The following is a 27522-nucleotide window of genomic DNA, read 5'->3' on the forward strand; positions in this document are numbered from 1 at the left end:
TGTTAGGCGTGAACTTCCTATTGTAAAGGACGTCATCTCGGAGACTGTAGGAACCCATACCTCGAACGAAAAGCCGTGTAACAGCAACGTTAAGGCCCTCCAGATGCTCGATGAGCGGACGCAACTCTGATTCGTCCCGTTGACGCCGGGCCATATCGCACGATGTGACGAGAGCAAAAAACGGGAAGTCGTCCTCCGTGTCGGCCGGAGCAACGTCTGCAGGTGCACGTGACAAACAATCGGCATCATTGTGCTTACGTCCGGACTTGTAGACTACCGTGATGTCGTAAACCTTGAGCCAACGGCTCCACCTCGTAAGCCGCTCCGAAGGGTCTTTGAGATTGGCTAGCCAGCATAACGAATGATGCTCACTTACAGCTCGAAACTGGCGACCATAGAGATATGGTCGGAACCTGCTAATCGCCCACACTACCGCAAGGCATTCCTTCTCTGTGGTAGAGCAGTTTGCCTCTGCTTTCGAGAGGGAGCGGCTGGCGTACGCTATGACTTTCTCGTTGCTGTCCTGCCACTGAACGAGAATAGCGCCGAGGCCAACATTGCTGGCGTCAGTATGAATTTCAGTGGCAGCTCGTTCATCAAAATGGGCGACTATTGGGACAATCTGCAGACGGCTGCGTAGCTCGTTGAAGGCGGCTTCCTGATCCTCGTGCCACTCAAAAGATGCATTGTCTCTAGTAAGCATTGTTAGGGGGTCGGCAACTGTGGAAAAGTTTTCAACGAAACGTCTGTAGTAGGCACGGAGGCCCAGAGACCTACGAACGGACTGTTTGTCGGTTGGGCGCGGGAACTGTGCCACAGCGGCAGTCTTCTCCGGGTCAGGACGGACTCCGTCAGTGCTCATCACGTGACCAAGAAAACTGAGCTCTTCCAAGCCGAAGTGGCACTTTTGTGGCTTTATCGTCAACTGTACCGAACGGAATGCCTGTAGCACTATTCGCAGCCGGTTGAGGTGTTGCTCGAAGCTAGAAACAAAAATGACAACATCGTTAAGGTAAACTAGGCATGTCTGCCATTTCATCCCAGAAAGAACGGTGTCCATCATGCGTTGGAAGGTTGCTGGCGCAGAACAGAATCCAAATTGCTTGAATTCATAAATGCCGTCAGGTGTCACGAACGCTGTGTTCTCTCTGTCCGTTTGGTCCACTTCGATCTGCCAGAAACCATTTTTAAGGTCGAGTGAAGAAAAATATTTAGCATTGCGCAGTCGATCCAAGGCGTCATCGATACGTGGAAGGAGGTAGACGTCACGTTTCGTGACACGATTTAGCTTTCGATAATCGACGCAGAGTCGCAAGGTGTTATCTTTTTTCTTCACTAATACCACAGGCGAAGACCATCGGCTCGAGGAAGGCTGGTCTACGTCGTCTGCAAGCATTTCTTGCACTTGGGATCGTATACCCTCCCGTTCCATCGGCGACACTCTGTACGGGTGTTGGGATATGGGGCTTGTCTCCTTGTTTACGATGATGCGGTATTTGGCGACCGAGGTCCGCCCTACCTTTGATGTCGTGGCGAAGCACTCTGCGAAATCGTGAAGGAGCTCTAACAAGCGCTGCTTCTGACCCACCGACAAGCCGGGATTAATGTCCACGGTAGACAGAACGGCTTCGGCATTGCGTCCTTCCGGCGACGATAAAGCCAGAGCATATATTTCAGCGGGCTCAGCGAAGTCGGTAACGTATGCGACGGCCGTTCCTTTCGCAATAGGCTGGTACTCGGTTCCGAAGTTGGTGAGCAAGAGTGTCGCAGAGTGATCCCGTAAGCGAACAAGCCCTCTTGCAGCGCAGATTCCTTTCTCGAGTAGAAGGCTGACGTATCTCTCTGCCATAACGTTTCGATCACCGGGCGAGTCACTTTGCACGAGGAACAACATGCTGCACCGCGGAGTCACCGTCACGTCATCAGCAGCAACACGCAGGGCGGGCATCCTGGAATCGTCTGAGTCTGCTCTTTCACAACTGCTTGCGTCGGCGAAAGCGTCACGCGCAGCTCTTTAAATTAATAACGGCGCCATTAGCTTCTAAAAAATCCAGGCCGAGAATGACATCGCGCGAGCAGTGAGGTAGGACAACAAAGTCACAAACGTAAATAAATCCGTAGAATGGCCTGAGGGGCGAGTTGGTGCATGATGAAATGAACGGCGGCGCAACAAGGACACTAACAAGAGAGGGGGTGCGCATTTGGTGTCCCCTCTCTTGTTAGTGTCCTTGTTGCGCCGCCGTTCATTTCTTCGTAAATAAGTCCGTGGATTGTAACTCTCCCTGTACACTGGCCAACAGGGGTGATTAGGTGCCTACCATCTGTGCGAATCTGAGACCCAGTCCACGCGGTTAATATTTCCTGAGTTCCTTTGCTAGCTCGTTGCTTATAACCGAATAGTCCGCTCCCGTATCAACCAATGCCGTAACTGCAAAATCGTCGATATCGACCGGTAAGTCCGAAGCTGCACATCCTTTGTGATCGCCACGTGTCCTTGTTTGATAGCCGTCGTCTGGTCGTGAACACGATGGAAGATGGTCGGCTGTTCGCTCGTCAGCGGCCTTACATCCCCAGGCCGCTGGGTCTAGTTTCCCCGACGAGGACTCGGTGAGCGGCTAAAACGGCTTGTCGAAGGACGGGGACTCGGCGGATGATAGCGGGTAGAGGTCGGTGGGCGGTAGTCAGTGCGAGGGAAGTCAGTGTGATCCCCGCGTGTTAACAGGTGCTCCTCAATTTCGTGGGGGCGTTGGCCATAGAGCGGACAGAGGACTCTCGGAATGAAATCCAAGAATTCCAGCTCGGCGATAAGGGCACCGCCGCAAGATATGGCCAGCCTCACCGCAGTGGTAACAAAGGGGCCGCTGGTCAGGTGCCCGCCACACGTCCGTCTTCCGCAGCTTCGCTTCGGCCAGCACAGTGACAGGCGGGGGCCGCGGCTGGAGAGCAGATGGCCTTGCGCTCCAAGGGGTGAGATCGTAGTTCTGCCGGAGTACCGACGCGTACGTCTGGCGCGGGGGCGTCGGTGTAAGGGCAGCAGCGGCAACAGGTTCAGGGACCGCCTGCTGCACTTCCTCTCGGATAATTTGTGCTCCCGATGAACACTGCGGCTGCGACTGGGCAGAGAGGTGCAGCTTGTGCAGCTCTTCTCTGACGATTGAATGAACCAGCTCTCCCAGGGTGTCAGAGGAGTCGCTGGAGGCTGGCGCAAAGTCGGCAGTAGATACAGTGTTCACGTCGTGATTGTAATAGCGGGCGCGTTGTTGCAGTGTCTTTTCGACGGTAGTGGCCTCCGATAGAAATTCCAAAGTGGTGTTAGGTGGGTATCACACAAGCCCAGCGAACAGTTCTTTTATCCCGCGCATCAGGTGCCGCACTTTCTTGTCCTCGGCCAAGTTTGGATCCGCCCTTCTGAACAATCTGGTCATGTCCTCATAATACATTGCGACGCTCTCATTGGGTCGCTGGTTTCTTGACTGCAGCGCCGACTCAGCTCGTTCCCGACGGTCGGTGTTGACGTAGGTCGCCAGCAACTGGCTGCGGAACCGTTCCCAAGAAGGGAACGTTGCCTAGTGGTTCTCGTACCATGTCCACGCCGAGTCGTCAAGAGCTAAGTAAACATTGTGGAGCTTCCGCTCCGCATCCCAGCCGTTGTACCTGGCAACGCGCTCGAACTGGTCAAGCCAGTCCTCCGCGTCCTCAAACACTTCGCCATGGAAGGACGACGGTGTTCGCGGCTGGAGGACCAGGAAATGAGCAGCTGAGTTTCCGTTGGTAGCCATAGCTGCCGCGTCAGTCCTGTGCATCGCGGCTGGAGCCCTGGTCTTAGGGGACGTGCAGCTTGTGTTTTCTTGTATTTTATAAGTTGTAGTGTTTGTGTTCATTGTGCCTGCCTTCATCATGCTTGTATTTACCCCAACTGTAGCCCCTCCTTATGTAATACGTCTGGCCGAATAAAGAAATGAAATAACGGGCCGCACTCTGGTGACTGACCTTGGAGACGGCGGCTCGCACTGCGATTAATCGGAGTCAAATCCGTGTTCATAGATAGCCTTCGGGGCACGTAGATGTTAGGAAGAACCCAGAAGCTCCACCAAAAATGTAACGAAGACGGGCCTGGCACAGCTCACAGTTTCAGCAAAGTTCAGAGCACAGCAGAGAACTCACAAGATGTGCGACTCGCTGACTATAGTGAACTACAATACTATCCTAGTGGCGCGAACGGAAGGGCGCGGGCGTGCTCTTTGGCGTAGAAACAACCAGGTGGCGCTACTGCATCTTTTTCCAGCGGCGGCGTCGCGGCTCCGTTTGGAGCTTGTGTATGTTTCTCCACGTCGTTGTGTCGGTGTGTTGCTCTAATACGCCTGTAGTTAATAAAAATGCATGCCGTTTGCTTCAACTAGCTTCAAAGTAACCTTATAGGCACTTTTTTGTCCCCGCCGTGCCCCTTTGAGCAGTTCGGCGATGAAAAACTGCGTCGTTGCATGCCGTATGCTACCGGGAACGGGCAATGAGAGAGGCTCACGGTTTTGCCGGTGGGTGTTAGTTGTCTAGATGCATCTCTTACCAGGCTGATTTTGTTTACCTGCGATTATAGTTTGGTACTATGGGGTTTAATGTCCCAAAGCCGAGCACCATAAGCACTCAGCCACCGTGGCGGCTTACAGTTATAGAAAACTACATTCCTCATTCATCAGTCCGCGCGCCTACGTGTCATCTAGTTTACGGAAATCAGTTTTTTTATGAGGCGCTTAAGCGGCCTCAGAAACATATTTTGTTCACTGAATGTTACTCACGATTGAAAATATTTCCACCCCAATTTTCGGCAAGTCTTGCATTGTATGCATGACATATGCCAAGTTGAGAAGACACGGGAGGCGAGCATTATACATTTATTGGCAAGTGCAGACATGTGAAGGAAAAATTGAAGCGAATATTGGTTTGGTGGGAGGCACATTATTGGCGTAATCAGCCGAAATTAGGTTACATAGCAATGTCATCCTCGGAATCAAGGCTGGGCTTGTAGCTTTCCTAACAAGGTGCTTCGGAGATCTAAGTGCAACGACTCATTTTCAGGTACTTAGAAGCTTGGCGCTTCCGGTTGTTGCTGCTATTGATGCTTTCCATAAAAAAGTTGGTTGGTTTGGTTGGTTTATGGGGTTTAACGTCCCAAAGCGACTACACCCAGACAACACCAAACGTCCTGAGGACGTCCTCAAATGGTCCAAACGTCTTCATCCCTGACAGGACATTCTGAGTACTTTTTGAGTGCATCACGGCAAAATGTCCTCATGAGGATGTCCTCAGTTTGTACTTCGCGGAACGGCTCCAGGACGAAAATTTCTCAAATGTGCTACAAACGTCCTATGGCAGAACAATATTGGGGCATTGAACTGAGTTGAAACCAGCTTTATCTCTCGCACTCGGCGTTCATTTCCTAAAAACTGCAGGTTTATTAAAAGATACTTGTGTACAATAGAGATGTAATGTAGGAAACCATTGTGACTGAAAATATTATGTGCCTTGAGGAGATGTCTTAGGTTATTTTGGTTTTCAAACTTGGTCTTATGTACTGCATGCTTCTGATGGGCTTGGAGTGTTCAGATTTTTGGGCAATTTGTCGGATTAGCTATTACACTGAGGCGGCAGAGTTCAACTCCTGTGAGAGTTGTATAGTCATTGCTGTAGGAAAATATTGCATGGAGAATAACCTGTAACTGCCAACAAATATGGTGAACGAACCAATCACTTGAGTATGCGAAACTTTTGCAAAATTTGTTCGCCAAAATACTAGACAAAAGAAGCACGAAGAAAGCAGTTTCACAACCCCTGTGCACACTGCCTACAATAATTAAGAATACAGTGACCCACATACCCTGGGCTACATCATCGTCTGACGTCCTGAAAACAGACTGAGAAAGTCCTCCAAAGGAAATCTGAGGATGTCCTGAGGACATACTGAGGCCGGAACACAGGACTAAATGAGGACCTTTTGAGGATTAGAAGAGGACGTCCTCAGGACAAAACAGTGTCCTCAAAAATATTCCTCAGGACGCCCTGAGGATGTAGTTCTGTTGTCTGGGTAAGGCTATGAGAGACGCCGAAGTGGAGGGCTCCGGAAATTGAAGGCGGGTTGTTATATAAAAAGCAGTGAGCTCTGCTGCCACATTCTCACAGTGATCAGGACAGTCAAGCCGAAGCTCTGTTTTTGCCTTAACCACCTGTACAATATCAACGATACTGTCTGCATGTAGTTCTAGGAAGCTAAAACATGTCGTGAAGGCATTTTTTAGGTCAGCTACAAATTAGTAGAGGAGAGCAGCGGGATACAGAAGACCACCGTTGTCTTTCATGCGAGTGAACGGGGCTAGGTTTTAGTTCTCAGCCGCCTCTTTGGTCAGCAAAAGCAAATTCAGGCAGCTTTCGCAGCCCGTCTTCAGGGCACATTTTCTGGCGACATAACCAGCAAAATATTAGCCGGCCGTCACTTGATGCCACAGTGCAGGTGACACCCTCTGAACCTCAAAACTGTTTGGGTTGGTGTGGCTAGTGTGATCCCGTACAGGGCTTGTAATGCAACATTTTTGCCATCTAGAGCAATGGCTCTGCGGAAATTTTTCAGTGACACCTGATATGTAGAAAATATATTACACAGATGCTCTCTTCCTGGTAAATATACTGTGCGGCGAACAAAGACGCCTTAGGAGCTCCCTAATAACCGCTCCGACAGCCCGGAGCAAAGCAATGAGTCCGTCTTCCTTTTCGGCATCGTGCCTCTCTGTAGCATATAGCACCAACTTCACACACGCAATACGATTTTCTCCGGATCACTCACATCTCGAGGAGTCACGCCGAAACTTAGAACGCACACAAAACACTTCGGTTCTGCGCCCGGAGAGCCGTTTTGAACGTGAGAAGCAGCACGGCAGCGGCAGCGCAGGCTGGCGCAGGGCTAGTAAAAGGCGCAGTGGCGCCCCTTGCGGCGAGGAGCGGCGTTTTGCTTCAGCCGCTACGCTGCCGCGCGCCTCCGTTCGCGCCACTAGATGTGTATTGTAGTTCACTATATCGCTGACCGAACCACATACACACTTCGTCTTCATCGTCGGCGCGCTCCCATGAGCACGCGCCAATATGAAGTGCTGTCTCAGTTGTCACAATACGGACTGACTGCCAGCTTGAAACGGTATCGTAGACTGTAAGTAAACGCAACATTAAGACGATGGCGATCATAACCTGCTTCTAGATTACGGGGAAGCCCGAGTGGTAGTCTTTATTGAAGCTGTGGGTCGATGAAATGGAGGAGGGGTAATGATGACTTGGAGAGTTCCAGAGGTGGTACTTTTCATCCTTGGTATATCGTTTGACAAGTTGGGACGCATCTGATTTTGTGAAGAATATGCGCTTGTAGTTACGGTGCTTTAAACCTTTACGGGGCGCTTCGTCTGCTCGCTCATTGGCCAGGATGCTGCAGTGGCCTGGAATCCATTGAAGAATTATGCAGTGGCCTTCAGCAACAGCCAAGTGGTGCAGGTATCCAATGTCCTGAGAAATTGGCTGGCGATTTGTCCTTTTATGGAGGTTGGACAAGGTTTGTAGCAATCTTTTCGAGTCCGTTAAGATTACCCAGCGTCCTGGCTTATGGCGTAGGATAAAAAAGGCAGCTTCTTTTATTCCGTATAGCTCTGCTGTGGTGGAGGATTGTCCTACGCTGAAGTTGACCGATTTTTCTTACTTTCTAATTTCTTGTTTCTAAGAACGTCTTTCTAGAACTTTTAATCTAAGAAATTTTTTCTAAGAACTTCCTAATTTCTTCCCCATTTTTTCTGAGGTCAGCCAGTCAGCGGACATTTATTTTTCTTTATATATTAGAGCCTCAAAGGCCCATTAGGGGCATTACATGAGGGGTGGGCATACATATCATTGGAATAAATCAGTGATGAATGATTTGAAGTATTCCAGGCCAGGATGGATGAAAGCTTCAGCGGGAGGTCGTTCCAATCTCTCGCGGTCTGGGCGAAGAATGATTTTAGGTGCGCAGAAGTGGATGCTCGAGGTGTATGAACAGCTTTCGGATGACTGATGCGAAGTGAAAGGCGGTGTGCAGGGGTGATAACGGAATGACTCAAATGTGAATGATAAAACTCCTGGAAAAGGCAGAGTCTGGCTATTTTTCGTCGGGATTCAAGGCTGGGGAGGTTAGCTTTTGTTTTCAATGCTGTTACGCTCGTATGATATGAATAATCAGAAGATAAGAATCTTATCGCGTGGCTTTGGACATACTGAAGGGTTTTGGCTAGGTTAATCTGTTGGGGTTCTCAGATTGGGAATGAATATTCAAGTTCAGGACAACGCAGCGAGCTTTGGAAAGAAAAATGATAGGTGTAACGTTAAGAGATCCGAAGAGGGCGGAGTGGGTGAGGGAACAAACGCGAGTTAATAATATCCTAGTTGAAATCAAGAGGAAGAAATGGGCTTGCGCAGGGCATGTAATCCGAAAGCAAGATAACCGCTGGTCCTTAAGGGTAACGGCGTGGATTCCAAGAGAAGGCAAACGTAGCAGGGGACGGCAGAAAATTAGGTGGGCGGATGAGATAAAGAAGTTTGCGGCGATACAGTCGCTACAAGTGGCAAAGGACAGGGTTAATTGGAGAGACATGGGAGAGGTCTTTGCCCTGCAGTGGGTGTAGTCAGGCTGATGGTGATGATGATTCAAGTTTAGGACGGACAAGAGTTGAACAGGCGGACAGTTTTACGGAAGCAGGTGCGAAACGCAAGTTATGCTTTAGATAACCAAGAACACGGTTAGCTTCGTTGGTTATGTTCATTATGTGGGTGGTCCAGGAGAAATCCTGTGTTGGGCTAATACCTAAATATTTATATCAAGATGCGTGTGATACCATGGAACCGCGAAGGGTGTAATTATGAGTAGGATACGACTGACGACGATGAAATGATATTCGGGTTGTTTTATTAACGTTTAAAGACATTAGCCAGTTAGCGCACCACTCTTCCACAAGTTTTATGTCGCACTGCAGATGGTAAGTGTCTATGTTGCAAGTGATGCTCCGGTAGATGACGCAGTCGTCGGCGAACCCGGTGGAAGATAGATTACTTGGGAGGCCGTTGATATAAATTAAAAATAACAGAGGCCCTAAAACCGTGCCTTGTGGTACCCCGGAGGTAACAGGTGAAATAGAATACGCGTGATTCGTAGCCAACACAAACTATTGGCGGTTAGTCAAAAAATTTCGGAGCCAATTACATACTAGCGTGTGGAGGTTTAGGCGCGAAAGTTTAAATAACAGGCATTGATGGGAAACTTTGTCGAAAGCTTTTTCAAAGTCTAAGAAAAGAGCGTCCACGGGTGTGCTCATGTCCATACTAGAACTGATGTCATGAGTAAAGAGGGACAGTTGGGTAGAGCAGGATAGTTTTTTCAGGAATCCGTGTTGAGAAGGGTCAAAAAAGTTGACAGACTGCAAGAAGGTCATGATGTGTGAGTACATTACGTGCTCCATTAATTTAGAGGGAACGCTAGTGAGGCAGATGGGTCGGTAGTTCTTACTAGACGATGTGGGGCCTTTTTTGTGCACTGGGATGATTTTCCCAACTTTCCAGTCGTGGGGTGCAATACCGGACTTGAGTGATTGCTGGGAGATACGACAAAGAAGAACAGCTACAACGTTTTTAGTATTCTGGAGAACTTTTGTTTAGTTTCAGCTATACCAGCAGATGAAGTTAGTTTCATGGAATCGATCAACGCGATTATTCCGTTAGGGTCGAAACGTATGTCAGGCATAGGAGGGTAATCAAAATAAGGATAGTCGGGCATCAGGATCGTGGGTAAAATTGGATGAAAATGTATAATTCAATGCTTCAGCCGTGTCAGTGTGTGGAATAGGTGAACCGTGTTTGTCGCAAAGCGATACTGGCGGGGTTGCTTTTGGGTTTATAACCTTCCAAAATTGCCTGGGTTTGTTTTGAAGCATACAAGGTAATGTGGATGAGAAGAAGGTTTTTTTTTTTACTTGTGCTGCGTGAGAAAGAAAGTTCTTTTAGGCAGCATTATACTTTTCCCATGCGCTGGCGTCATTAGAATGCTTTGCAGATCGAAAGAGCCTTTTCTTTTTGTTAAGTAGCCTTTTTAATTTTCCATTGAAACATGGCGATGATGACCATGTGGTGGCTGTCCTAGTAGGAGTGTAGGGGTGGTTGAGCTCGCGCATTTTATCAGTGAACAGAGATCAGTTAGTTTCGACAGAACGATTTGAAAGGTTTGAGAGGAGACAGCTACAAAGTTCCGTGAGGTTGTTAATCATGGCATCGTAGTCAGATTTGTCGTAGAGCGTCAATGTTTTCGTTAATTTTTCAGGGCATAATAAGGGACTGTGATAGGTGCCGTAGATTAACGCGTGATCACTCAAGCCTGATAGGTGCGTAAGTGGTGAAATGCTCTCAGGATGAGTAGTGAGCACGAGATCAAGAATGCTAGAAGAATGGTTATCCTGCCTAGTCGGGATGGTGACGAGCTGGGATAGACCAAATGTGAAGCACGAGTTGAAAAAAAAAGATGAAGCTTGGATTCTTTTAAAAACAAAGTAAAGGCTTTAATTGAAAAATGCACGCCTTCCAAATTTTGGACAACTAGGCGCCTGAATGATAAACCTTTGGCAGATAAGGAAATTTGCTCGCTAATTAATAACAAACGCTGCCTGTATGGTTCGTAATTAAAGACTGGCAATCTGTCTGTTTTCAAGGAAATGCCTCAAGTGAACTGCAAAATTAAGCAAGAAATAAAAGTAAATAAACAAAGTTATATTTCATCGCTTGGCGCAAAGCTAAGTGTTAATCCTAAAGAATTTTGGAAATAAAGTAAAGTAAGTAGTAAACAGGCCACCAATGTCCCTAGTTTATCACTTGGCGAGAAAACAGTGCTTGATGATTGTGAGAGGGCTTCCTTTATGAATTTCTATTTTAAATGTTTTTTTTAACATACACTGGTGAACTGCCTGAAATACAAGAAATAGCCTACGAGAATATGGCTATGGTTACTGTTACATGTAATGGCATTCTCAAGCTTATTTCCAATCTCAACAAAACACCGCATGGCCGTCCTGACGGCATTCCGTCGTAGGTATTTAACTCCTGCGCACAACAAATTACGCATTTTTGAGTAGCTCTGTTTAATAAATCATTAAATACCATTTCATTACCTGCAGAGTCGAAGGTAGCCACGTCGTTCCTATTCATAAAAACGGTTCCAAAAGTGTACTATAAAATTACAGGCCTATTTCTCTTACATGCCTATGCTGCAAAACAATCGAACACATTATATAGACGGCTGGTATGAAACACCTTCAAAGCAATAATTTCTTTTTGATGCTGAACATGGATTCAGGCCTGGCTTTTGATGTACTACTCAACTGGTAGAGATCTCCCACGATCTCTTTTACACTTTTGAACTTAACTTCACGTAGACTGCATACGTTTGGATTTCCTAAAAGCTTTTGACACCGTTTCTAATCCATTGCTGTTGCATAAATTATCCTGTCTCAGTATACACCATAATGAACGGGATTTGAAATTATTTGCCTTGGCTAACAAAGCATGTTTTAATAAACGGAACTAAATGAACGCATGTCACCGAAACCTCTGGCGTGCCCCAAGGGTCTGTTTTGGGGCCTTTGTTATTTTAGTCTTTATAAATGGCATTGGCCAAAATCTAGAATGCAAAGTGATGTTATATACTGATGATTGGGCCATATACAGGAATGTAGACAAATGATTGTGGCGTCAGCAGATTGCAGAATGATCTTGAAAAAATCCATGCTTGGTGCACTACGTGGGGCATGTCTGAACAGGGCTAATTGTCAACTTGCGCCATTCGCCTCTAAACGCTTTCCTTTGAGATCAGTCTATAAATTGGACGGACTACTTATTGAAAAAGTCCAACATTACAAATATCTGGGAATCTATTTTTCAGGAAATTTAACACGGAAGAGACTTTTTGAGTACTTAACGTTAAAGCCATTTCGTACGCTAATCCCTTCAGGCGTAATTTTTATTAAGCACCCCATAAAGCAAAAGAACTGCTTTACATAACAAATGTTCGTCCATAGTCGAATACGCTTGCGCGGTATGGGACACTCGAAGCTCTAATCTTATAGAACAGCTTGAACGCATCCAAAACCGCGCTGCACGATTTGTTTCTGGCAATTATAAGGTCCGTAGCAGTATTGCATTAGTTAAAGAGAACCTTGGTTGGAAAACACTAGCGCGCCATCGATTAACTACAAAATTAGAACTTTTTTCTCCGAATTTACTCTGATCTGACAGGAATAAATGAGAGCTTGTACATTTTCTTTCCCCACTTCACCTCTAAACGATTAGATCATGAGCTGAAAGTTCTTGAAATGCGCTTTCGTACTGATGTCTACCGCAATTCTTTTTTTCCGCATGCTTCCGCGCACTGAAATAGGCTTCCCAAGAGCATTGATGAATGTAAAACGTGTTCAGAGCTTCCGTCTTTATTGCCAGGCAATCTCCCGTAGGTTAATATCATCCCGTTTGCTTCGTACCTTTAGCTGGCATTGCGATTCATGTGCTAGTCTGCCCATTCCTTTTCAGTGTTCGGAATTTTACACCGCGGTGCCCTGAAGATCGTTTGCCGTCGAGATGACTTATCGTTGCTATGTATTTTGTTGCTTTCTTGCTTTTACCAACTGTGATTAGCTGTTTTAAGTTCTTGTCACATGTACCGTGCTGTCCCGTCGGTTCCGTTTGTCGCTGTCCTTGTGCTTTCCATGCTAGTTGCAATGTCGCAGTCACTAACGAATACACACCAACAAGCCCAACTGTCTTCCATGTACATTTTCGTCCAAATGTCCCCCGCCCCCCACTGCAATAATGCCCCTGAGGTGCTGCAAGTACTTGTATAAATAAATAAAAATAAATAAAGCATTTGGCCTCATGAGGGCACACAAAGGCCGCATGATGAGGAGTCGTGAGAAGTTGAGCCGTCAGTAAAGATGTGTGTGTCTTGCCGATACTTCTCAGCTAAATATTTCAGAGTGGCTCGTAGCAGCGCAGCCTGCGCTATGCCATTCTTCGCAGCGGCACCCGTTATGAACTGTTTGATGACAGGACATGAGTGTCCAAGAATTAAAAGTCGTAGCCATTAGTTTACGTGGCTGACTGAGGGCACGAAGATGCAATAGCTGCATAGATTGGCCAAAGCCGGAATTGCTGCGGGTTGTATCGGACACGGTGCAGGAGACGTTTACTCCCTTGAAGTACATGACGCAGATGGGTTGGAATCGTTACCAGTGTGGCGATGACTTCGAGCGGTAGACATCATGCTTCCGCAACTGTTTCTGAGGTGGAGGAGGTGTTAGGGAAGTCAAGGAAGATCCGCAGGCAGGTATCTCGTGCTGCCTTCAGCGTCCTCTTATTTGTTGGCGACATTCTCTGCAAAATCGATAAACTATATCGCAAAAGACCATCACATAGGCCTTCGAAGGAGAACCATAGAGTGAAAATTGCCGCCCCAACGTGTTCCTGCCATAAAAGTTCGAGATTTGTGATGCTCTTGCTCTTCTCGCACGGAGTTTTTTAACATAGGGTGTCCAAGAGCGGTTTCGGTCGACGACAATGCCGAGGAATCTGTGGGTCCGTATGTATGGTAGCCGCTTCGCACCAAAAAGGAGCGGATATTTGGTCATTTTTTCCCTTGTGAGTGCCATGGCAACACTTTTTCCGGGGAAAGATGCTGCAGGCCTCGGGACGCCAAGTACGTGGAGATGTTTACTAATGCTTTCTGAAAATGTCGCTGCGTGACGTGGGCCACCGGCGATGCGCAGGGGCAGTGCGACAGCTGTATCACGTCGCGCTTGAGCATGTCGGTCACCTGTTCGTCAATGATGTGGCGCTCAGCGGCTGACACACGGTACAGACGTTGGCGCAAAGGGGCACCGGTGCCAGTGTCAATACAGTGGGTAACGGTGGCTGCGCTGTCCAGTGAAGTTTTCTGGTAGTCCAACGAAGCTGCAAAACAGAGCAGGACGGCGACAAAATGGGATAGTTCGGTAGGCGTGAGGGCGGCGCCGACGGAACAGTGAAAAACATTGAGAGGAGACAGATTGGCGATGGGAACAGATGCAATGGCGCTGACATCGCGGCCGGCCGTGCTATCAATGAGGGGTATGCTGAGGCGAGATCGAGCAAGGCAATACTACCAAGCGATTGGCCACGGATTAAAGTGGTAGGGCCGGAGAACGGGTTGGACACATAAATAGCGCTTGAGCCACGAATAATTCTAAGCACAGCATGAGGCAGGAAAACAGATTTCTGGTTAGCGCATCGTAAAGAGGGCTTATAAGTGACAGTTGTGTCGGAGAGAGCAGGCAAGAAAGATGCAGCAGCACTGTAGAGAAAGGCTGAACAGCTGTGTCCCCTGACACGACCACACTAGCGGCAGCAGCACCGGGTACGTCCAAGGGAGCGTCACTGAAGGGCGATAACTCAAGCTGAGCACGGGCGCAGTCAATAACGGCGTGATGTGTGGAAAGGATGACGTCGTGAGATGAGCGGACGAGGGCGATGAACTCTATTGCATAGGGCACGTTCTCGATAAGCAGGCGGGCGATGCAGGCGGCTAATGGTGGAATGTGTGGTGTATTGATGTATTGGGGTTTAACGTCCCGAAGGAACTCAGGCTATGAGGGGTGCCGTATTGAAGGGCTCCGGAAATTTCGATCACCTGGGGTTCTTTAACATGCACTGACATCGCACAGCACACGGGCCTTTCGCCTTCGCCTTCATCGAAATTCGGGCGCCGCGGCGGGATCGAACCCGCGTCTTTCGGGTCAGCAGCTGAGCGCCGTAACCTCTGAGCCACCGTGGCGGAGCTATTGGTGGAATGTCCTGAGCGATGGCGGTGCGTAGAGAAATGGCAGGAAGAGGCATTGCCACTTTTTTGAGTCTGCGACAGAGGGTGTGACTAAGAATGGAAACGGCTGCCCCATTGTCAACAAGTGCTTCGACGGCGACTCCTTCAGCGAACAGGGCGATAATGCTGGCGGGCGCGGAAACTGGTCTTGAGCGAGTCGCTGGCGGCGCAGTTCTTGCCTCCGGAACTGCGGCCGTTAGGAAGGAAAGGAATTTTAATGAGGGAAAGGTGGAGAGGTCGGCCGGTGGTAACATGGCCCTGGTCTGCTACTCCACACAGGGGAAAGGGAAGAGGAGGAAAAGGAAAGTGCGAATGAAGGCTGATGATGGCATAATACAATGAGTTTCTCGGGTGATGTCTACACACACACACACACCACACTGGCTGGCTGGCACTCGCATCGCGGTTAGTAGACGCACATAAAACTCATAAAACTGGTGTCTGCAACACAAACACCGACACATGTCATTAACCATGTAGGTCGTGCACAGGCGGTCACAGACGAGTATCCAGGCCTGTTTCACATAAAAAGTTGAGCAGGGCCTTTGTCACACGGCACCAATCAGAACGTCTCGTCCTGGCGCCCAGAAGAGTTTCCTCAGAGAGAGGGCGAGAGTCCAGTTGTTTCACGGTCGCCTCCAATGTTGTTCTTTCAGCAGTATAGTTCGGGCACTCGCAAAGGAAGGTGTCCAATAGTCTCTGGAGTGTGGCACTGTGCGCAATTTGGGTTACTTTCGATGCCGATCTTGTGAAGATAGTGTTTGGTGTAGGCAACGCCAAGCCGTAGCCGGTGGAGTAAAGTCCCATGACGTCGCACCACCATAGATGGCAAATGTAATCGTGAGCCAGCGCCAAGCTTACAGACGCGGTCCTGTTGATGACTCGAATCATGCCAGTGCGACTGCATTGCCGCTTGCATTAAATGCGCCAACAAGGCTCCAATGTCTGATCTAGAAAAGGCTATCTCAATGAAAGCACCATCACTATGTGCCATCCGAGCCTCGGCGTCAGCACGCTCGTTTCCCGCTATGCCGCAATGGCTCGGTATCCATTGAAACTTTATGATATGGCCGCGGTGGAAAGCTTCGGATAACAAAACCACAATTTGTTGAACCAGCTACTCGCATGCCCTTGGTTTTAGATAAGTTTGTACGACCTGCAATGCCGATCTCGAGTCGCAGAATATAGTCCATTGCTGCGCTGGCTGGTGACCAATATAAAGGACGGCTTCTCGTATGGCTGCCAATGCGGTTGCTGTAGAGGACGTTTTGTGCATGAGCCTGAAACGGTGACATGAGGCATTTCCTGGCACTATCACCGCTGCAGCTGAAGAAGTGGTCGTCACGGATCCGTCCACGAAAACATGCTGGGTGTTAGTATACATAGATTCGTTTGCATGGCGGGTTGGCGACGGAGCATCAGAGAACGGGAACGTCGGCCAGGAGACGGCGAACGGTGGGAGCGGAAATGGTAACTAGGAGAAGAGGAATCCAGAGGCGGCTCATGTGACGCAGGCGAGGAGGACGGCGGAAGCTCGTACGGTGGCTCACGCCTATAATTGTACGGACGATGGTCGCGACTGCGGCACAGAAGAGCCACGTGGCCAGCTACTCCACAGGCGTAGCAAATAGTGCGGTTGTCTTACGTGCGCCAGGGGTTGAGAGGCTGTGGCTGAGATCGTGGAATTGAGTGGGCGAGTTGGTTTTCCATTTTGACAGTTAAAGCGCTGATAAAGACAAGGGCGACAGAAAAGGAGAGACATAAAAAGCGCTTTTTATGTCTCTCCTTTTCTGTTGTCCTTGTCCTTTTGAGCGCTTTCACTGTCAAAATGAGATCCTGGGCGGGCAACCGGACGATAATTGGGAGTTTTAGGCCGCAGGGGTTCTAACAGGTGGTGAGGAGGCCTCTAGACAGGAGCAGCAGGTAAAGGCTGCGGTCGCACCACAGCGTCAGCGTACGTTAAAGGAGCCGCGATCAGTGACTGCTGAGGAGGTGGAGGGGGCCGCACCTCGGCGACCTGCTCCTGTATGACACGCTGGTGGTTGGGAGTGAGCCGAGGCACAGGCGTAGGTGGGCTGGTAGACAAGCACAGCTGGCGGGCGGCTTCCTCACGGACAAACTGCTGAATGTGCTGGAGGAGCGACGAGTGGTCCAGGCACCGTCCCCGGGAAGAGCCAAACTGGAAATGGTTGCCTCTTAAAAATCGGCCCCGACGACATCTTCGATGTAGCTTTCTCCGCTTCGACTGCGCAAGCTGTGCTCGGCACGAAGCTTACGTACAGCGGGACGGCCAAAGACCTCTCTGAGGCTGGTTGTAAGATCCGCCAAGCTGGAGATGTCAGCTTTGTGGTTGCGGAACCAAAGATTGGAGACGTCGCTCAAATGAAATATAACGTTGGTGAGCATGACGCTGTCATCCCACTTGTTATACGCACTGACGCGTTCATAGGAGGCGAGCCAGTCTTCTACGTCGGTATCGTCCGTGCCGCTGAAACTCGTACGGTCGTGCAGACGAACGCACCGGAACAGATGACAGCAGTGGCAACAGGCTGAGCAGGTTGGGCCGGGGTGTCGGGCACCGTGGAAGAGCCTGGCAGCCTGGGCATCATGGCGTATCTCGACGGTGAGAGCAGACGGAACCTCCACCAAGTGTAACGTAGGACGTCTTCCAAGGCGCTGCGTCGCGAACCGCTAGCGGCAGAGTCTCCGTACAGACCAGAGGCAGTGATCAGACCAGCACAAGCACGAGCATCGGCACGTCGTTTCACTTTTCGTCGCCTTCTGCCTTAGGCGCCAGCCGCCGACTGTTCGGCAGCCGAAGGCCTGTCTTACAGCTCTCTTATTTGAAATGGTTGTACTCAAACACTTTTGGGATAGTGCATATAAAGTTGAGTATGTTCCGAGTAGATCTCTCAGACCAAAAGAGAGATATAGAATTCCCTGCTGTTCCACTCCCTATGGTAGAAGGACTCGTGCATGCTATGTTCTTTCGTTACTAAATATGTTGCCGTCAAGTGCATTTTCCTTGAGTACAAACTGCAAGCTATGAAAACTATTGTGTTTATCTGCTTTCATCGGACTTTAAACTTTGTGTTGAAACTTTTGGTATAATTTATCGCCTGTTTTGTCTCGTTGTTCTTATCATGGTCACATATTCCTGGACTTTCATCGCCTGCATTGCCTGATATACATTTGTTGTTGAGGTAGTTTAGTGGATTCAGTGTTTTTTTCTAATTAACTGTGAAGTGTGATGTGTTCAACGTTTTGTTGCTGCCCTAGTTTTCTGTTTCTGTTATTCTTAGTTTGTAAGCGCCGCACGCGACTTGCCGCTACCTGTCAGGCGCTGCTATACAAGCCCAATGCGGCTTCGGCAGGCCTGAATCTGTAAATTGTTCTTGCAGTGCAGCATAAATTGATTGATTGATTGAGTGATGGATTGATCAAGGGCGAATTCAGGAGGAAAAGCTGGCCCTGGCGGGTAGAGAGAACACCGCGCGTGCTCTGCGGTTTTCTCAGTCCCATTTGTGTTCGACGCATCGACGCCGCCGCTGACTGGCTTCAAAGACGCCCAGAAGGATGTGGTGCGAGACGCAAGGGTGCCTGACTGCGCTGCCCCCTCGACGCAGCCCGGAACTTGGATGGAGACGCCGTATGTTAACGGATGAACATCCCACTCGCGAAGTTCAGCAGAAACAGCTTTTCGCTGAATTCTACGCGTTAAGCCACAGCTTACCTGATGTAATTTTCCTTGTGGTGGAGGCAAAACACAGTAATTCTGGCAATAACCTACAAGAGCCGGTACCGAGGGATAAGTGTCATTACGCATTCAAGTAAAGGATAAGTGGTGCCTCATACTTTCTGCACTAAATAAAGTAGTGCCCCGTGCTGGTGAGTCAGCAAGAAGTAAGCTGGGGGCTTTAAACAAAGCTGTTTCTTCGGCGTATTCGTGCCCTATAAACAAACTGAACCCGTGGGCGGCGTCATCAGCAAGTGCATTCGGCAGACAGAGAAACATCACCTAAGAACAACGAAAAAAGAAACAGATCCGCCGTGGTGGCTCAGTGGCTACGGCACTTGCCTGCTGACCCGAAAGACGTGTGTTGAATCCTGGATGCGGCGGTCGCCTTTCGATGGAGGCGAAATTCTAGAGGCCAGTGTACTGTGGGATGTCAGTGTACGTTAAAGAACCTCACGTGGTCGAAATTTCCGGACTGTTCGCAAGGGCGTCCATCATAACCTCAGTCGGTGTGGGACGTTAAACCACTATATAGGTCGTAAACCAACCAAAGCAAACGGGATTTTGCTGGAATAACAATAGTGGCATAATAAGCAATTGACCAGTAGTTCATCACACTGTCAAAAACATACTGCCCATGCTAGTCACATGCAACTCTGGCAAAATACTTAGCAGCCTTTTTTCTGCACTGCGATCAGCTTGTGAGTTTTTCGGTCCCAAGTTACAATACAAAACCTTTGCGGGACTAGCAAAGATATCCGAGCTTAGCTGCCAAAGGAATCACTAGTTAAAATTTACGAAGTGCGCCCCTTAAGTCCGCCACCTGAGGATAGGTCTCGCTTAAAAATTACATTCTTGCGCCGATTGAACGGGTCGTCGCAGTGGCGCTTCCTACTTTCCTTCATTAGGCCGTTCGCAGGGTCTCGCACCACTGGGCCTCCAAAGTGGAGTCACGCTCGCTTTTTGTTGTCAGCCAGTCTTTTGATAAACTGCTCCCCGGAGTGTAGTTCTCACCCTGAAACGCGAGCCCGGAGTGGACTGGACCAGCTGTCGCGCGATGTCCTTGGCGGCGCAGCCCTCGGGGACCGACGACTGCCACTTGCGGTAGCCGGCGTGCGCGTAGGCCGCGGCGGGCGTGGCGTCCGTCACCCGGGTGGTGGTCACGATGCCCGTCCACATGCCGGCCTCCTGCGCCCACTGCATGATGCTCGGAAGGTGCGTGGTTGGGTCACTGTGGCACTGCATCCGCTGCGAGAACACACAGAGGAAGGTCGTCACTGGCTACGCCCACTGCAGGAAGAAGGTCTCTCTCTCCCATATCTGTCCAGGAATCCCTGTCTTGTGCATTGCCGCAAAATTCGTTACTTCATCCGCCCACCTTACTTTCTGGCGCCCCCTGCTACGCTTGCCTTGTCTTGGAATCCTCTCGGACACTCTAAGGACCAGCGGTCATCTTGCCTTCGCATTACATTCCCTTAGCCTCCGTGTGTTCCCTGAACCATTCTGCTCATTTCCCGCCACTTATCGTCACACCTATCATCTTCCTTTCCGTAGCGTGCTTATGAATTAGTTGATAATATACTACTAGGTGGCAATATAATACAGGAAAAATAATTCGCATAAAATGGAAACCAGCATTCAATTTTCCCGAGTTCCTATGATAAAGGCTCTGATTTATTTGAAAGGATTGAAAACTATCGCATCGACATTTAAAATAATGTGCAGACGGGCACTCATTGTTTTAAACAGCTGAAGCACATGGTGGAGAACTTTGAGGTTTATTGCCTTGAAAACTTGGTTCATCAGTGGAAAGTTTAGAATCCAACCTGAAGTCGGGATAGCAGGTTCATCTCAGAACAGATGGTGATGCATTTTTTTTTTTTGCGCGAGGGCGTTTTCGGCCGAAGAGCGCCATGGGACAAGGTTTTTTTCTTCTACTCAAGGTGGGGTCAGAGACCCTTTTCCCAAGCATTTCACCGTGATGAAGAAGAGCACCAGGCAGGGGAAAGCTTATACCCATTGTATCACCGGTGGGTACTCGGCGGCACTGGGCATCGAACCCCGCACCTCCCGCATGCGAGGTGGATGCCACCGTTGCGGTTCTCTGATCATCTCTGAACAGTGGTTAACAATGCAGAAGCTTAATTCCTCAGAAGTAGAACAAGGTGTTGCCGATGGTATTTCAATAAAACTTCTTTTTGGGCTAATTGCTGCATTTTGAATAGACGAAAAGGAGCAGCGCCAAAGCATGCAACCACAGAAGAGTAGAGAAGGCGTTCTGGAAGGCAGTGTCCCGATGTTACTTACGCGTGGCATTGGTGTTGCGCGAGGGGTAGCAAATGTTCAACGAGGGCGTGCCTACATCTTCGTGACCAACTTCAGGATCGAGCCGCAGCACCTGACGAAAGGGTCAGTTATAGCCCAAAGGGAAGAACTTAGCGACGTTCGTGAACCTGTTGAGCTGCCTAAGGAGGCAGCCCCGCCCGGGTCACGAGACCCTACAACGTTGCCCCTGGATACCGATCCTACCCTTAAGCCTTCCCAAACACGCGAACTGCTCTCTTTTGCATCGGTACAACGACTGTTTCGCGACGACATCCCGAGTTCGCCAGACGCCCGTCGCCAAGCATCGAATTATTGTCGCCGTACCGCGTTTCCTTGAAGGAAAGGGAAACCATATAGGAGCAAGTGCGCGAAATGATAAACGACGACGTCATCCAACCATCCAACAGTTCGTGGCCCGCACCTGTAGTACTAGTGAAGAAAAAAGACAAGACCCTTCGATTTTGCGTGGACTAGCGAGACTCAACAAGGTGACCAAGAAGAACGTATATCCACTACCACGCATCGACGACACCTTCGACCGTCTTCGTCATGTCCGCTATTTTTCGTCCATCGACTTGAAGAGTGGATACTGGCAAATTGAAGAGGGATGAGCGCGACCGCGAGAAGACCGCATTTATAACCCCGGATGGCCTGTACTAGTTTAAGGTGATGCCATTTCGCCTGTGTACAGCGCCCGCCACATTTCAGCGAGTCATGGATACTGTGCTCGCCGGTCTGAAGTGGCAGACATGTCTCGTGTATTTGGATGGCGTTGTCATCTCAAGCACTTTCGCAGACAATCTGGTCCGTCTTGAAGCAGTTCTTCAAGCTCTTCGGAACGCCGGACTCACGTTCAAGCCTTCGAAGTGCCAGTTCACATACAGTGAGCTGAAGGTCCTCAGCCATATCGTCAGCCAAGTGGGTGGGAAGCCAGATCCCGAGAAAACAGCTGCCGTCGCATCCTTCCCTCCACCGTCGGACAAGAAGGCCGTCCGAAGCTTTCTTGGTCTCTGTGCATACTTCAGACGTTTCGTTCGGAACTTTGCGCAGATAGCGGCGCCACTTTACCGCCTTGCGAAGGATAGCGTTGCCTTTGAGTGGACCGAGGAACAGCAGTCAGTATTCCGCCAATTAAAACACGCCCTTGCAATCCCCCATACTAGGCCATTTTGATCAAGACGCCGACACTGAACTCCAAATGTACGCCAGCAGCAAAGGACTAGGGGCAGTGCTTGTGCAATTCCAGGACGGCCCTGAGAGGGTTATTGCGTATGCCAGCCGAGCTCTTTCGCAGGCGGAGGGCAATTACTCGAGAACTGAAAAAGAGTGCCTCGCTGTCATCTCGGCCATCACCAAATTCCGGCCCTATTTGTATGGTCGCCCTTTTCATGTCGTCACCGACCACCATTCACTGTGCTGGCTCGCCAATATTAAGGATCCAGCAGGCCGCCTTGCTCGGTGGAGCCTTCGGCTACAAGAGTACGACGTCACCATCACCTACAAGTCCGGCCGCAAACACCATGATGCTGACTGCTTGTCTCGAGCCCCTGTGGGGCCGGCACCGGGAGGTGAAAATGACGACGAGGACGGCTTCCTTAGGGCATTCGACACGACAGATATGGCTGCTCGGCAACGCAGTGATTCTCAGATTGGACAGCTGATGGCGCACTTGGAAGGACACGACACTGCGGTGCCCCGCGTTTTCCAGCGCATTCTGCCGACTTTCAAGATAATGCATGGTGTATTGTACAAGCAGAACTTCGACAGCAGCCCAAGGTCGTGGCTCCTTGTTGTGCCGGAAGACCTGCGCGCCGAAGTCGCCGAAGCTTGCCACGACGATCCTACAGCTGATCACCTTGGGAACAGTCGGACACTTTCACTTATTCGAGAAAAATACTACTGGCCAACACTTCCTAAGTACGTTCGTCCATACATAAGAACTTGTCGACAGCGTCAAAGGCGCAAAACACCGCCCATACGACGAGCTGGTCTTCTCCAATGACTCGAACCACCACTTGTTCCATTCCACACAGTCGGAATGGATTTTTTTTTGTTCATTTCAAACGTCGTAGTCGGGCAACAGGTACATTACCATAGCGACGGACTACCTAACGCGATACGCGCGAGTCCCGAGCACTTCCGTCGGCAACAGCTGTTGAGGCAGCCCAATTTTTTATTGAGTGCTTTGTGCTCCGTCACGGCGCCCCTGCCGTTTTGATCACTGACAGGGGTGCCGAATTTCAGCCCAGCTCACACAGAAGATCCTCCGTCTCAGCTGCACCAGCCACCGCCGAACAATTGCGTACCATCCGCAAACGAATAGGCTGACAGAGAGGCTGAACAAGACAATCGCTGACATGATCGCCATGTACGTGGACGTCGCCCATCGCAGTTGGCACGAGGTACTGCCCTACGTTACGTTCGCATATAATACCGCTGTCCAGGAGACGACAGGTATGTCCCCTTTCCAGGTGGTCCATGGAAGGCAAGTCACCACGATGCTTGACGCTATGCTACCGCACAAGCAACCTGTTGACGTAGCAGATGATGCCCGACTAGTCTGCGAGCGCGCGGAAGAAGGTCGGACACTCGCTAGACTCCGCATCCTACACCAACAGCGTGCCGACGCTCGTCGGTACAATCTCCGTCGACGCGATGTCCATTTTATGCGAAGCATACTAAAATAGCCCAACCCAGCTCCTCGAGCGCGGCGTTCTCGTTACCATTGACCTTTCGTGACCTCCATGTCATGCCACGTGATGCGTGACGTCACAGCAGATGAAAAAGGGGGCCCAACTCGCGCCGTCGCGCGAGGCGTCGTGAGCAAGGATGACCACGTGGTGCGTGACGTCACAGCAGATGAGAAACGGGGGCCCAGCTCGCGCCGTCGCGCGAGGCGTCGCGACCAAGGAGGACCACGTGATGCGTGACGTAAGGACATAGGAGAAACGGGGCCCCAGCTCGCGCCGTCGCGCGAGGCGTCGCGACCAATGTGTTTCCTGCGTCTGCCGCTAGGTGCGCTGTAGTGAGCACGTGATGCTGGAGCGGCGCTATACAAGGGGGTGCGCCTGCCTCTGCTAGGCGTACACGGGATAGAGATGCCTCCTGGAGACAGGGCTGCTCGTTGGAATGAGAAGCAAAAATTGCGGCGTGCTACAGAGACTGATGAAGAGCGTGAAGAACGTCTAGCCAAGCGGCGTGCTCGATGTGCAACTCGGCGACAATATGCTTCGCATCTGACTAGGCTTAACTTAAGCTAAGCCTCAGCCATTTTTTACCCTGGAGACAAGGTCTGGTTGTGGACGCCGGTACGCCATCGAGGTCTCTCCGAAAAACCCATAATGTGCGAGCACCGGCGCTTTTATTAGCAGCCTTTTTATCTTTTTGAATGCTATGTCGCACTGTTCTAAATGGGTTCGATCACGCCCATACTAACTAGTTTTTCCAGTTCTTTCTCCACCGCTTCTTTCAGTGCGAACGGAATGCTTCTAGCTTTACAAAACTTTGGATGCTGTTCTGGCTGCAGGGAAAGTTGAGCTTGCTCACCTTGAATTTCGCCGAGTTCATCGCTGAACAACTGCGGATGTCTGTTTAAGACTTGTTCCAAGTCCCGGTGGTCTTGCGCACCTACGTGATTAACGCTACTCCAATTGAGCCTGAGCTGATGTAACCAGTCTCGTCCTATGAGAGCAGGACCCTCCTGGCAGAGAATGTGCCGAGGTAGCTGGAGAGACTGGTGCTGATGCTTCACGTTTACTGTTACCACTCCTTTTGGGCGCACGCACTCCCCTGTGTACGTACGAAGCAACACCGATGCCGGGCGTAACTTCATCTGTGGGAAGCGTGAGCGAAATAAACTGTACGGCATCACTGTGTGAGGATCTGTGAGATTGCAGGTCTTATTTTACACAAACACAAAAGTACAAACAATAAACGAGGCGGCTTTTATAGGAAAGGAAACCAATTTCAGTATGAGAGTGAAAAAAAGAAAGAAACAAGAGAGCAACGCAACAACACACGGGAAAAACACACGGGGGAACAGAACAAAGTGCTTACGAAAAGTACAGGAAAAAGAAAGTCAAAAAGGAAAGTCACACTACTTGTCTCTCATTCGAGCAACGAGCGCGGAGGACTGGCTGGGTGTCGGGCAGTCAGGGAGTCTCTGGGTGTTCCAATGTCGATGCAACGCTACCGCAGCGTAAGCGTCTGTGGGCTCCCAGCACGGTTCTCAGGTCTGGTATCCCGGAAAGGCCACGTAGGCACCAGAGGCGGCCTGTGTGGAGCAGCTGACGGATGGACGGAGAAGAGTGGCGCCTGGGCCTGGTGGTTGAGGCTCTCGACGATGGATGTCCCTGTCTGGTGGCCCGGACGTCTGCGGCTGAGGCCCAAGCCCGGAACTCGAGGAGCCAGCAGAACTCGTCCACGTCCGTCGCCCACCGCGCTCTTCTCTTCTCTGCCACGTAATCCTCTTCTACCTGTCCCGGCGTTTCCCTCCGCACGCGCTCCTCGTGCTTTTTCTTCTTCTCCTCACAAACGACGCTGGGTGGCGCTATCTCCTTACACACTGACACTGCTGCTCCAGTGTCCAGCTCCATGTCAAGCGGCATTCCCTGAATACACATCGTAAAGCGTATCGGCTCTTGACGTGGTTTCTCGAGTGTTGTTTGCAACAATGGCTCGATGTCTTCCTCGGTCTCGAACACGCCGAAGCTTTGCCTCCGGTAGTTTCCTTTTCGTGCGTCTTGCCCGCTCGCATTCGAAGGGTGCGAATCAGATTCAAGCTGGGAGCGGCAGACTTTTTGAATATGCCCTACTTGGTGGCATTTAAAGCAAGTCGCTGTTCGGAAACGGCAAGCCCGGTTGCGATGACGCAAGCCACATCGCGTGCATGTTGAACCGTTCCGTGCAAGGGACTCTTCTGCAGACAACTTCTGAAGGTCTTCCTGAGTTGCACTGCTAGGTCGGCACTCTGTGACGTTCTTGGAAGCCGCCTCCACTGATAAGGCTATCTAAACCGCCTTTCTGAAGGTCAGAGATGCATCCTCAACAAAAAGCCTCTTCTGGATGCCAGCGCTAGCAATACCACATACAAATCTGTCTCTTAGAGTTTCTTCTAAGTTATCTCCAAACTTGCATGTTTCTGCAGATTGCTTGAGGCCTGCCACGAACTGCGCGATGCTCTCCGTTTGTTGTTGCGGTCTTCGGTGAAACCTTGCTCTTTCCGCAATAACCGATGGCTTGGGTGACAGATGCTCTCGTAATGCTTTCTGCAGTTCTGACAAAGACTGACTAGTAGGAGCGTTCGGGGCAGTCAAACTCTTCAATAACTTGTACGTCTTCGGACCCACGATACTCAGGAAGGCATCTACTTTGTTCTCGTCTGGAATCTTATTCACTCTAAGGAATGCATTAATCCTTTCTTCGTAAGTTTCCCAATCCGACTGAGATTCATCGAAAGATTCCACTTGCCCAATCGTGACCATCCTGGCTGTTTCCGAGTCGCTCCGTCGTTGTCCTTCTTGTACGCTTGGCTGAATATCCGTCTTCACGGTCGCCGTGGGATCGGTCATCGTTCTGCTTTAGAATCCCATCCTCGTCGCCATAAAGTTGTCGTGTCGTGCTAAGGGAAACTACATTGTAGCCGAGGTACAACAAGAACTCGGGTTTATTGCCAGCCGGCCGTCAGACCACGCGTACCGCTGGTCGACGACTCCCCGCGAAAACCAACACGCATGTGCTTATATCGAGATACAGACAGGCAAGGGGGCGGTGCCCAAATACCGGCACGTGGCCGTGAGTTGGCCGTTTGCTTATCGTGATACAAACACTACACTAAGCCTCAGCCATTTTTTATATATATATATATATATATATATATATATATATATGTATATATATATATATATATATATATATATATATATATATATATGTATATATACCGGGTGTCCCAGCTAACTTGAACCAAGGGTTTAAAAATGAAATATTGGAGTCAGAAGAGTGAAACTACCTGCATATTGGTGATAGGCATTTGGCGCACCACGGGAAATTTTTTGTATCGCAATTACTTAACTAGTAATTAAGATCATTTTTTTAAATTTTTTAATATTGACTTTAGACACTAAATGTGATTCGCAAAGTTGGAGAGCACTTTCAGAAACCCGCATTCCATTATTCGCCATAAAGAAAACCTTACGTGTACCTCTTTTTCCGAGCTCGAAAGAAAGCCCGCGAAATACAAAAAAAATCACATGACGAGCACATTTGCGCGTCGCGATCGTGCTGCTCTCAACCGTGCTTTCAGTGAACGAAATCAGCTCCGGCCTTTATTCGACGGCCCCGTTGCAGCGGCAGGCCGATATCTTGGCGGGGGTTTTTCGTCCGCGTCAGCTAGTTGGCACCCGGCGACGACGACTTAGTCCCAATCTGATAAGATACTGAGATGGCGAGTCTGCTTTGTCACTCAGAAGCAAAAGAGAAATACAGGGAATAATGTTTCGCCGCGAGGTGTTGGCGG

General features: G+C 49.7%; 1 protein-coding gene across 5 annotated transcripts in view; it reads right to left on the minus strand.

Annotated features, from left to right (window-relative positions):
• Positions 1–27522, minus strand: part of LOC149345374 (alkaline phosphatase-like) — a 244372-nt gene that overhangs the window by 118854 nt on the left and 97996 nt on the right. For 4 of the 5 annotated variants that reach the window (XM_089546603.1, XM_089546601.1, XM_089546602.1 and 1 more), the window contains one exon: positions 19695–19928. The exons of the other annotated variant lie outside the window; for it this stretch is intronic. In XM_089546603.1, the coding sequence (XP_089402729.1) occupies positions 19695–19928 (234 nt within the window). The remainder of the gene's footprint in view (positions 1–19694; positions 19929–27522) is intronic. 5 annotated transcript variants of the gene reach the window in all.

This window comes from Amblyomma mixtum, chromosome 5 (assembly GCF_055824585.1).
Source record: "Amblyomma mixtum isolate Tamu chromosome 5, ASM5582458v1, whole genome shotgun sequence".
Taxonomy (NCBI): domain Eukaryota; kingdom Metazoa; phylum Arthropoda; class Arachnida; order Ixodida; family Ixodidae; genus Amblyomma; species Amblyomma mixtum.